Source organism: Panthera leo, chromosome A3, assembly GCF_018350215.1.
Source record: "Panthera leo isolate Ple1 chromosome A3, P.leo_Ple1_pat1.1, whole genome shotgun sequence".
NCBI lineage: Eukaryota > Metazoa > Chordata > Mammalia > Carnivora > Felidae > Panthera > Panthera leo.
Window position 1 is genome coordinate 23,707,021 of NC_056681.1, and position 12,901 is coordinate 23,719,921.

General features: G+C 49.3%; 2 protein-coding genes across 7 annotated transcripts in view; one reads left to right on the forward strand and one right to left on the reverse strand.

Annotated features, from left to right (window-relative positions):
* CEP250 (centrosomal protein 250) overlaps positions 1-12,901 on the reverse strand; it is an 84,379-nt gene that overhangs the window by 58,360 nt on the left and 13,118 nt on the right. The gene's annotated exons all lie outside the window — the stretch shown is intronic.
* On the forward strand, positions 6,411-10,771 carry GDF5 (growth differentiation factor 5). The gene is made up of 2 exons (XM_042931127.1): positions 6,411-7,319; positions 9,897-10,771. The coding sequence occupies exons 1-2, from the start codon at positions 6,695-6,697 to the stop codon at positions 10,769-10,771; spliced, it is 1,500 nt and encodes a 499-aa protein (XP_042787061.1). The 5' UTR covers positions 6,411-6,694.

Consider the following 12,901-nt stretch of genomic DNA (forward strand, 5'->3'; position numbering starts at 1 on the left):
CTGGGCCCTCTTCCCAACTATCCTTAATATGCAGAGTGATGATACCAGGAAAGATCAATCCTTCCTCATTGTGGGACGCGCTATGGATTCAGAGTCATGTGTATGGGTTGAGTCCTGCCTCTATCATTTCTAACTATGTGACCTACTGTTGGTCACTTAACTTTTCTGAAACTCAATGTCCTCATTTGTGAACAAAGATAGCATATTAATAACTGAATCCTTTTTTTCAAACTATAATTTTTGGAACTTCTGTATGCTGGTCACTGAAAGAAAGGTGCTTTATATGTATGTAAATATAATTTAGTTCTTAAAAGAAGGTATTTTTATCGTAATTTTAGACATAAAGAAACAGATTCAGAGAAGTGATTATTTTTAAGTAATTGCTCTCCTCATTATGGGGCTTGAACTCACAACCCCAAGATCAAGACTCACATGCTCTGCTGACTCAGCTAGCCAGGTGCCCCGAGAAGTGATTTTTTAAAAAAGTATAGATGATAGGGGCGCCTGGGTGGCTCAGTCGGTTAAGCGGCCGACTTCGGCTTAGGTCATGATCTCGCGGTCTGTGAGTTTGAGCCCCGCGTCGGGCTCTGTGCTGACAGCTCAGAGCCTGGAGCCTGTTTCAGATTCTGTGTCTCCCTCTCTCTGACCCTCCCCATTCATGCTCTGTCTCTCTCTGTCTCAAAAATAAATAAACGTTAAAAAAAATTTAAAAAAACAACTATAGATGATAGGTAACATTTATGTACTACTTACTATGCATGAAACACTATTCTTTTTTTTTTTTTTAACTTTTTAAGCTTTATATCTGAGAAAGACAGAGACAAAGCATGAATGGGGGAGGAACAGAGAGAGAGGGAGACACAGAATCCGAAGCATGCTCCAGGCTCTGAGCTGTCAGCACACAGCCCATCACGGGGCTCAAACCCGCAAGCTGCGAGATCATGACCAGAGCCAAAGTCAGATGCCCAGCCAGCTGAGCCACCCAGGCGCCCCAGCATTAGACACTGTTCTGAGAAGTTAAAACAATTGATAACAACTCTATAAGGTAGGTATATTAACATTATTCTCATTTTATATGGGAGGAAACTGAGGGATGGAGAGATTAAACTAGCCTAAGATTCCACAGATGGTGAATTGAGGAGCCAGAAATTGAAGGTAGGTAGCCTGGCTCTTAATCATGTTACATGTCAATCTTTCCTTCATAAAACTCTCCACTGGGTTTCTCACCTCACTAAAAATAAAATCTAACTTCCTTTTCTCTGGTTTGCAAGGGCATACTCAAAGTGGTTCAGGCATGATCTGACCTCATGTCCTATCATTCTCCCCCTTGTTCACTCTGCTTCAGCAGCACCAACTTCTCTTGGTTCCTAGATTTGTGGAGCACATTCCTGCCTCAGGACCTTGGCATTCACTGTTCCTTCCGCCTGGAATGATCATCCCCCAGACCTTTGCATGGCTCATTCTCTCACTACATCCAGATCTCTACTCAAACTTCATCCCCCTCAAAGAGATATTCCTATCTAAAATAAACATTCCTTTAATCCTGCTTAATCTTTCTTCACAGCACTTAGAATTCTCTGAAATTATGTGTTTGTTTGCTTATTTGTCTCTTCCACCAGAATGCAAGCACAGACTTGGTTGTCTTGTCCACTGCTAGATATTCAGTGCTCAGGTGTGGGACCCACCACACGATAGGCACCCAATATATAGTTGCTGAATAATTAGGTACATAAATGAATGAATATCCAAGGTGACACAATTTTAAATTTTTTAAAAAATGTTTATTTATTTTTGAGAGAGGGAGAGACAAAGCACGAACAGGAAAGAGGCAGAGAGAGAGGGAGACGTAGAATCTGAAGCAGGCTCCAGGCTCCAAGCTGTCAGCACAGAGCCTGATGCAGGGCTCGAACTCATGAACTGTGAGATCATGACCTGAGCTGAAGTCAGATGCTTAACTGACTGAGCCACCCAGGTTCCCCCAAGGTCACACAATTGGTTAGAGGCAAAGGCAGGACAACAAACTGAGTTGTCTGGTCCTGGAGGCTATGCTGTTAGCCATTGTGCTGTGCAAGACTGGCTCTGAGAGATGCTGGGAGGTTCAGATAGTATAATGAATGTGAAACCACTTTGAAAATTGCTAAGTGCCTGAAAAAAAAGGTAAAGATTATTATTATTATTATTATTATTATTACTCAGTTCACTGCTTACTCATCTGTGAAATGGGGATAATACTCTGGCCTGCCAACTTTAAGATGATGTTTTGGGGGCGCCTGGGTGGCGCAGTCGGTTAAGCGTCCGACTTCAGCCAGGTCACGATCTCGCGGTCCGTGAGTTCGAGCCCCGCGTCAGGCTCTGGGCTGATGGCTCAGAGCCTGGAGCCTGTTTCCGATTCTGTGTCTCCCTCTCTCTCTGCCCCTCCCCCGTTCATGCTCTGTCTCTCTCTGTCCCAAAAATAAATAAAAAACGTTGAAAAAAAAAATTAAAAAAAAAAATAAAAAAATAAAAAAAAAAAGATGATGTTTTGTGGAGTGCCAATGAGATAATGGATGGGGAAACATATAAAAGTTAAAGGCTTTACATGGTAGAAGGGACTGTACAGATTATTTCCATGCCAGTGGCTTCCCAAGGCTCCCATCCTCTACCTAGAGTTTGACATTAATATTGCTGACAGGAGTGGGGGAAGTAGGGGGATATGAGGGACCAAGGGACTCTGCGTCCCAATAATTAAACATGTTGGGACTGAAGCATTGCCAGCGGCAGCATCTGGTTGTAATTACCAGAGGGGACTGAAGTGATTAGTCACCTTTATAGTGAGAGCCAGGTCGGTCCCCTGGGTTTCTCCCTGGAGAGAGCCTTCTCAGCAAGCTCAGAGTCCTCTTTTCCTGCTCCCACCCCATTTCTGGAGTTCCCTGATCCTCAAACAATAGCCCCTGCTCTGAGACTCCTTCGTGTCCCCAAAGTCCCAGCTCTGCTCTGGGACTCCCCCATGTCCCCAAAGTCCCAGTGCATTGGATGAGACCTTGACTGAAAGCCAAGAATACCAGAATTGCCCCCAACACTTTTTATTTCTTGTGTTTCTAGAGGCCAGGTTAGGATTCTTGGGTACAAAATGTATCAAAGCAGGAATTAGGCTTAAAAAGTAATTTAACCCTCCTGAACTTCAATTTCTTCATCTGCAAAATGTGGCTACCAGGAGCACCTTCATCACAGGATTATTGTGAAGATAAACAAGGTAAAAATACCAAGGCTAGAGTCTAGGGGTGCCTGGGTGGCTCAGTTGTTTAAGCAACCAACTCTTGATCTCAGGTCAGGCCTTGATCTCAGGGTCATGAGTTCAAGCCCCGTGTTGGGCTCCGCACTGGGCATGAAGTCTACTTTAAAAAAAAAAAAAAAAAAGCCTAGAGTCTAGCTTACTTGAGTACCTGCTCAATTAATACTAGCTATTATTATTTGTCAGGTGCTAAGCTAATCACTTTTTATGATTAATTTAATCGTATCCCCACAAAAACCCTATGAGGTAAGTACTGTAATGATCCTCATTTAGAGTTTCAGAGAGGTTTGGAAGCTTCCAAAAATCGCACAGCACACTAAGCCATTTTGCAGAACCAGAATTCTAAACCAGGTGTGTTTGCCTCCAGGGCCCTTACTCTTTATCAAACTGTGTACAGGGACATCTTAGTGGTTTGATTCATTCATCCGTTCATTTATTCACTCAATCAAGTTTACAAAGTGCCTAATAAGTAGCAAGATAGAATCCCTCCCTCTAAGGAACTCAGAGTCCAGCAGGGAAGGTGTGATATGTCCACAAGTAACCACACCTGGAAGTAGAAAATTATGGCTTTTGTATATAAGGGCCAGTGGAGATTTATTCATCTATATAACACACACTGAGAATCTGCTATGTACTGAACACTACGCCCAGCACTGGGAATAAGTGAAAGATAAATATGGCACAATCTAATCATAATCTAATGGGGTAGACAGAAATTTAAATACGTTATTACAGTTGTAAGGAATTAAGTTGTGATTTTAAAAGTAGGAAAAAAGTAAATGGGCACCTGGGTAGCTCAGTCAGTTAAGTGTCTGACTCTTGATTTTGGCTCAAGTTATGATCTCACAGTTTTATGAGTTCAAGCCCCGTGTTGGGCTCTGTGCTGGCCATGGGAGCCTGCTTGGGATTCTCCCTCTCTCTCTGCCCTTCACCCCACTCATGCTCTCTCTATCTCTCTCAAAATAAATAAATAAACTTTAAGAAATGTGCAAAAAGTACATAAATAGAGTAGAAGAAATGAGTTGTGTTCGAGACAGGGGACAGAGGCAGAACTGGGTAACCTCTGAGCCACCAAAGCAGAAAGGAGCACAGAAAATGTGTGATGACAATTCAGGAGCATGTATTTTCTGGTGGATGAGGGAAGGCTTCATGGAGGAGAGGGCACATGAGCTGGCACTTTTCAACAGGTAAGTTTTAGAGGGGAAGAGTTAGAACAGAGATATCCTGGAGACCTAGAAGCCAGTTATCAGGTAATTATAGTAGGACAGGCGGCGAGGAGAACAGAGATAGTGAGGTAATTGGGGGATGGAGAGGAGGGAGGAGTGTTAAGGATAACTGCTTAAATGGGGACAAGTCAAAGGGGGAGCGAAGTGTTGTGAATCTGGGTAATTAGAGGGATAGTAATGAATCCAGCTCTTCCTGAAAGCTCCCGCAAAAGGGTGATGGTGCCTTGGCCTTCTGAGATGGGGAGGTAGAGCTCTGCTGGGTGTTCTGACCCAGGACCACCTCATGAAGCTTGAAATGGCCAAGTCATGCTGCTGTGCTCTGAAGATCATAGAGGACCTGGGAGCATCACCATGAAAAGGCTGGTCGGGCACCTGCACACCCAGCCCAGTTTCATCTTTCCTTCATCAAACACTCCATGTGCTTCTACTCTGTGCCAGGTGGTGCTGGGAAACCAATCTGGGTGACCTTACGGTCAAACAGATCTCCATTAGGCAGGCTCAAAAAATCTCAGATTAAGAAGGAGGATTTCCTGGGGCCTCTGGATGGGTCAGTCTGTTAAGCATCTGACTCTTGATTTCAACTCAGGTAGTGGTCTCACGGTTTGTGAGATTGAGCCAGGAGTCAGGTTCCACACCGGCAGCACGGAGCCTGCTTGGGATTCTCTCTGTCTCTCTGTCTCTCTCAAAATGATTTAAAAAAAAAAAAGAAGCTTTCCTGATTACTACTTCTACACTGCTTCTTACAGTGTGACAAAGTGTTATAGAGAAACATACAGGAAGGGGTAGTTGGCTCTGTCTGGGGATCAGGGAAGGCTTCCCCGAGGAGGTGAATTTTCAGCTGAAGCTTTCAGATTGAGGAGGACCTCCTTCAGTTGTGGGAGTTGATATTTCAGGTGAAGGGAACAGCTCTCCCCCATGAGTCCGGCTGGAATTCAGACTTCTCCCAGAGCTACCAAAAAAACATCATGCGGGAAATAATTTTTCCAGTGTCCTGCAGGGGTCGCTGCTGCCCCAGGCTGAAGCTGCCACCTCTCGACTGCCCCAGTTCTTTCCAACAGAACTCAGAGTCTGTCTTTGCTGGGGTAGTAGTGAGGTACACTCTGGACCTGCTTCCATCGAAGGAGTGGGCTCAGGGGTAGCAGTCCCCCCTGAAGCCTGAAGAAATCATCTGAGCTCTGTCAATGGCACTTGGGGGGAGGGGTGTAGTAGGTACAGATATTTTTCTGTCTCTGGGTCACCACAAGTTTATTAAAATAAAAGCAACTGTGGGTAAATGCTGCCATCTGTGCTGCCCCCCCCCCCAACAAATAAGGCCCCAGACTAGACGCAGGGGTTGAAGCTGCTTTAAAACACCCCAAGGACTTAACTGAAAACCCACACTCCCCATGCTTCTGGGGCTTAAGATCTTGAGCTCATTCCTCAGTATCTCTCCTCAGGAAGGTGGGGTGGGCTGCCCCGTGAGGTGGAGGTGAAGACCCCTGAGTCTGCTCCACAGACTGAGAGGCCCCCTAAGCCTAGAGCCCTGCTGCGGGGCTCTGTGCCAAGAGCCCCCGTGAGCCATGGCCTCGAAAGGGCAGCGGTGATTTTTTTCACATAAATATATCGCACTTAAATGAGTTTAGACAGCATGACATCAGAGAGTAATTAAATTGGTTTGGGTTGGAATTCCGTTTCCAATTCCTGAGTTCAGGTTTGTAAAAGATTTTTCTGAGCACCTGCAGGCGTATGTGTGTGTGTGTGTGTGTGTGTGTGTGTGTGAAGTATTTTCACTGGAAAGGATTCAAAACTTAAAAAAAAAAAAAAAAAAAAAAACTGGAGCACACAGGCAGCATTACGCCATTCTTCCTTCTTGGAAAAATCCCTCAGCCTTATACAAGCCTCCTTCAAGCCCTCAGTCAGTTGTGCAGGAGAAAGGGGGCGGTCGGCTTTCTCCTTTCAAGAACGAGTTATTTTCAGCTGCTGACTGGAGACGGTGCACGTCTGGATACGAGAGCATTTCCACTATGGGATTGGATACAAACACACACCCGGCAGACTTAAAGAGTCTCAGACTGAGGAGAAAGCCTTTCCTTCTGCTGCTACTGCTGCTGCCGCTGCTTTTGAGGGTCCACTCCTTTCATGGTTTTTCCTGCCAAACCAGAGGCACCTTCGCTCCTGCCGCCGTTCTCTTTGGTGTCATTCAGCGGCTGGCCAGAGGATGAGACTCCCCAAACTCCTCACTTTCTTGCTTTGGCACCTGGCTTGGCTGGACCTGGAATTCATCTGCACTGTGTTGGGTGCCCCTGACTTGGGCCAGAGACCCCAGGGGGCCAGGCCAGGATTGGCCAAAGCAGAAGCCAAGGAGAGGCCCCCTCTGGCCCGGAGCATCTTTAGGCCAGGGGGTCACAGCTATGGTGGGGGGGCCACCAATGCCAGGGCAAAGGGAGGCACCGGGCAGACAGCAGGCCTGACACAGCCCAAGAAGGATGAACCCAAAAAGCTGCCCCCCAGATCGGGTGGCCCTGAACCCAAGCCAGGACACCCTTCCCAGACAAGGCAGGCTGCAACGCGGACTGTGACCCCAAAAGGACAGCTTCCTGGGGGTAAGTCACCCCCAAAGGCAGGATCTGTCCCCAGCCCCTTCCTGCTGAAGAAGGCCAGGGAGACTGGGCCCCCTCAAGAGCCCAAGGAGCCGTTCCGCCCGCCCCCCATCACACCCCACGAGTACATGCTCTCGCTGTACAGGACGCTGTCCGATGCTGACAGAAAGGGAGGCAACAGCAGCGTGAAGTTGGAGGCTGGCCTGGCCAACACCATCACCAGCTTTATTGACAAAGGGCAAGGTGAGGGGGTGGGGGGGCAGGGGCACGGCTGAGAGGGAGGGGCATCTGCATGCGTGGAGGGGCCTTTCAGAGCCCTGACACTGCACCGGTGGGAGATAGCACATGCATCGGCCTGGGGTAGTATCTGGAACTGACCCCCCACGTACCGGGTCTGAGGCTGCTGGCAAGTCAGAGCCAATCCCTGCAAGGTGCAGAGGGGGTTACTGAAGCCCAGAGAGGGGACAAGAACTGCCAGTTGGTGGCAGAGTCGGGGACCACACTCTAAGACTCTTACCAGGCCATGCTCTGTTCCTATGTGGGCTAGCCAGACTTTCCAGTCTCCAGAGGTTTGTAGGTTTTCTCAGATGGCAGAGAGAGAGATTAATCTCTAGAAACCCGTGGTTCAGCAAATCTGCCTTCAAGCTAGGGGGCAGAGGAGGCAGGATAGGTGAAGACAGCAAATGAGGCATCTGGGAGTCATGGAACGACATTTAAATGTATGATGTGGGGGGTGCAACAGACTTAGGGTCTTAACTCACAATGTGACCTTGAGGGAGTCCCTTTTCTCTTTGGTGTCTCAGTTTCCCCATCTGCACAACTATATGGGTATTGGACTGGGTGATTTCTTCCTTTCTTTTTTTTTTTTTTTAAAGTTTATTTACAGGGGGTGGGGGGCAGAGAGAAAAGGTGAGAGAGAGAATCCCAAGCAGGCTCTGCACGGCTAGTGCAGAGCCTGATGCGGGGCTCGAACTCACAAACCGTGAGATCATGACCCTCTGAGCTGAAACCGAGAGTTGGATGCTTAACCGTCTGAGCCACTCAGGCACCCCAAGACTGGGTGATTTCTGAGAGCCATTCAAATATGAACACTTTGTGTCCTGTCCTAAACACATCATTTTTATCATCAGCCCAGGAGGGTATCTGTTCCCTTCACTTCTCCTTATGCTTGGTTAGCATTACTGTTTTGGCGTTTCCCTCTCTACTTGCTGTGTGATCTCAGCAAGTCCCTTCCCCTCTCAGGGCCTCAGTTTCTCTGTAAGTGTGAAAAGAGAGATGGATTACTTATTGCCATGGTTGCTTGCAGTTCATATGCTCTGGTTCTGTGAGTCTTAAGACTTTGCTGGCAGGGTGGGGGAGGGGTCAGATATTGGGAGAGGCTCCTCATTAGAGCCAGCCGGCCGGGCCAGTGGGGGAATGACAGGGTGGGAGGAAGCAGGAGGCAGCAGGTCTGGCTGGGGTGGGGGAGGTGGCCTGGCCGCCTGCCCAGCCGGGGAAAGCTGTGACCCCTTGGGGGCTCATAAAATAAGTCCTTGTGCCCCCCAGCTCTAAGGGAACTTGCAGAGGGGGAGATGGGGAGTTTAAAGGCCTAATTAGTCACCTTCTAGAGCAATGTATGAATGCTTCCCAATGGCAAATTGGTATTTAGGAAAGAGAGTATGCTGATTCAGACACACGGCAGAGTTTCTCGTACACAGCCGTATGTTTATACATATATGCTGAATCACACACACATGTATGCATGTGAACACACACCTTCTTACACGTACACACGGAACCTTCTTACAGATACACATATATATGCAAGCACAATCACGTGCACATGTCACTCACGTATACTTTACCTTTCATATTCACATATAAACCCAATCATACACACACACACACACACACACACATGCACAAACTGTCACTTACACACATGCTCATATACCCAGCATGGTAAGACATGTACACACCAAAATCATTGGACTAGGAAGCAAGGGAAATTGGATTGTAACTTTATCATTAACTACCTGCAAATTTACACAAGTCACTTTTCCCTCTCTGTGCCTCATCTGTAAAATGAGAACACCAAGATCTTCTTTAAGGTATAGTGGAAGCAGTTCAGGATTCAGTATAAAAAGTTCTAGACTAGGGGCACCCGGGTGGCTCAGTCGGTTAAGCGTCCGACTTCAGCTCAGGTCATGATCTCACAGTTCATGAGTTCAAGCCCTGCATCAGGCTCTGTGCTGACAGCTCGGAGACTGGAGCCTGGAGCCTGCTTTAGATTCTGTGTTTCCCTCTTTCTCTGCCCTCCCCTGCTCATGCTCTGTCTCTCTGTCTCTCAAAAATAAAAATAAGCATTAAGAAAAAAAAAGTTCTAGAGTTCCAGCTCTGCTTTTTCCTAGCTGGGTGATCTTGGGCAAGTCACCTAATTTCTCTGAGCCTCAGGTTCCTCCTCTGGAAAATAGGGCTAATTATAATACCCACCCCACCTATCTCTCCAATGAGATATCATATAAAATAATAGATGGGAGAGGGACAGCTAGAGGCATCTCTGATACGCATTGTCTTTGACACAAACACCCAGAATCTTTCAAATCACCACAGCCACAGTTACAGATGAACAACCCTTGTTTATTTTGGTAGGCTGTTTCAGAAGCTCCCTTATTTTGAAAAAGCCTCTCGCGGTTTGGGTCTTGGCCTCTGTCAGAGTCGGGGAGAGGTCAAAGAAAGCTATCTCCAGAGGGGAGAGAGCTGTGGCCCTTCCCTGAGGCCTCGAGGTGACTGGCTCCCTTGGTGAGGTTGCAGGGAATGACTTCTGGGTGTTCTCTCTAGATGACCGAGGTCCTGTGGTCAGAAAGCAGAGGTACGTGTTTGACATTAGTGCCCTGGAGAAGGATGGGCTGCTAGGGGCCGAGCTGCGGATCTTGCGGAAGAAGCCCTCAGACGCGGCCAAGCCAGTGGCCCCCGGCATCAGGCGGGCTGCCCAGCTGAAGCTGTCCAGCTGCCCCAGCGGCCGGCAGCCGGCAGCCTTGCTGGATGTGCGCTCCGTGCCAGGCCTGGACGGATCTGGCTGGGAGGTGTTCGACATCTGGAAGCTCTTCCGAAACTTTAAGAACTCAGCCCAGCTGTGCCTGGAGCTGGAGGCCTGGGAACGGGGCCGGGCCATGGACCTCCGTGGCCTGGGCTTCGACCGGGCTGCCAGGCAGGTCCACGAGAAGGCCCTGTTCCTGGTGTTTGGCCGCACCAAGAAACGGGACCTGTTCTTTAATGAGATTAAGGCCCGCTCCGGCCAGGATGATAAGACTGTGTATGAGTACCTGTTCAGCCAGCGGCGAAAAAGGCGGGCCCCACTGGCCACGGGCCAGGGCAAACGGCCCAGCAAGAACCCCAAGGCCCGCTGCAGTCGGAAGGCACTGCATGTCAACTTCAAGGACATGGGCTGGGATGACTGGATCATCGCGCCCCTTGAGTATGAGGCCTTCCACTGTGAAGGGCTATGTGAGTTCCCCTTGCGCTCCCATCTGGAGCCCACGAACCATGCAGTCATCCAGACCCTGATGAACTCCATGGACCCTGAGTCCACGCCACCGACCTGCTGTGTGCCCACACGACTGAGTCCCATCAGCATCCTCTTCATTGACTCTGCCAACAACGTGGTCTATAAGCAGTATGAGGACATGGTTGTGGAGTCTTGTGGCTGCAGGTAGCAGCACTAGCCTTCTGTCTTCCTGGCTGGCACATCCAGGATGCTGGTCACAAGAGCCCCTCCCTGCACTCCCAGAATCAGAGAAGTCGGGAAAATACAGCCGGGACGTCTATACAGCCTGCACGAAAGGGGATTCCGACAGCCTTGCTCTTACTCTCTGAGTGGGACTGGGTTAGAGATTCCTTTCTAGCCACAAGTCCCCTTGTCTGAGGATTTCTGCCCTTCTGCTGCTCTGACTGCCGGGACAGACCCAGGGAGACAGACTGAATGGGACTGAGACCCAGGAGATCTTGTTTTCCCCTGAGACCCAGCCCACAACTTCTCCTTACTTGGGCCTTGTTGGCTTCTGGACTCTCCAGGGAGGGCTCCTCTCGGGAAAGCCACACCTGCCATCCCCGCCTTGAATCACCATTGTGCCTGGTGACTTTCTGCCCCTGGGGCAGATGAGATGCTGATTGGGCAGGGGTGGGCAAGACGGGGAGAGGGCTCGGGCAGGGGTGAGGAGTGTGAGGCTGTTAGACTGTTAGATTAAAATGTACATTGATGAGATAAAAAGCAAAACTGTTACTAAAACGGTGGCAAATTTCTTGTTTACTCCAGGGGACCCAGCGACCTCTTCAAAGCATGACTGACCCACGGAGGGGAGGTGGGTTGCCTGAAGCAAATCAGGACAGACAGTACAAGCTGAGTAGGGCCAATGCTACCTCTAACCCCACTCCCGTTCCTTCCAAAGGCCTTTTGGTCTGGATCTCCATCTGCTTCTCTGGGGTCTGGCAACAGACTTAGGTTTTCTTTTTGACATTCCTCAATCAAGCTTATTGTCTCCTAAATGGAACCCTACATGGGAGGGAAATTGGGGGTTTCATTTCCTCTAACATCATCCCCACCTCATTCACTACCTGCCCCCCTCCCCATATACTCACAGAATCCACTGGCCACCATTTAGAGGGCCCTCTACCTTTCCGTGGGGAACCTGGGCTGCCAGAGATCTCCTCCCCTGTTGAGGCATCTTCTTTTTGCCACTGACCACTGTTTCTTGAATGATCTTCTGTAGCTCCACTACCCTCCAGCTTAGCACCTTTATCACTCCTCCCCGCTCATCCATCACTTACTACCCATCACCCCAGCTCCAGAAACAGAGCTGGAGTCCTTCCCTTTACATTTTATATTATACAAGTACATAATTATACATTTGATAAGCAACCTCCCCACTAACTTTAGGCAGACCAACGCCAGACACATCCTGACGTTTCCTGCTTGGGGCTTGGCCCAGAGTAAATGCCCACTTCTCTGTATCCACTAGAATTCTTAGTTGGGGGCATGAGGCATGAATGCTTGGGAGGGGAACACAGCCCTCTGGTAGGGGAATTTGGGCACCTAAGTCCTCTTTCTAAGGGCTTAGGACCAGGCTCTGCCTGGCCAAAGAGAGGGAAGACTAAGAGAAGGGAGTCTAGGCCTCCCCTTCCCACCCAGGGGGCCCCAACATTTTCCCCATCTCTCTCCAGCTGTGTCTTTGATTCCCAGGGCTCCTAGCCAAAGCTGTTTCAACAGTAAGGATTCCTGCCCAGCTATGGGCAGATCTTGTGTCCCTTCCCTCTAGGCCCAAAACCTGTGTTGTCAGGACCTGAAACAAGAGCCCGGTGCAGGGGGCAGCCTACCTTTGAGCTGCCTCCCTGGCTTGGAGGCCATTACCTGTCCCTGAGGGGCCAGTTTGAACCTGGAACCTAGCCCTCCCTGGCCAGGCTTCGTTGTGTTTGGCTGGTGGCAGGCCTTCAAGCTCTGGCAGTAAACAAAGGAGCTGCCACAGCAGACAGAGTTCTGGTGTGAAAGAGGAGAGTGAGCCTGGAGGCAGTGCCGGGGAGGCCAACCCGTAGGTTGTGGACACAGGGAGAGCAGTGTAGAAGCAGGGTGGCTGGAAACCCAAGGCAGAGAGGCAGAGGACGGAGGGGTCACAGGTGGGGCTGGCTCCTACACGCACTGATTTTCTGGGCTGTGTGTCCCTACTTTCTTGGAAAGTCTGACAGACTGGAGTGGCACCCTGCCTGAGCCCTGTCAGAGAGCTTCCTGTCATCTCAGCCTCTGTGTTCTTCCTGCTGAAGGCCCGGGCACTGAATCGACTGTTGTGGTCTGG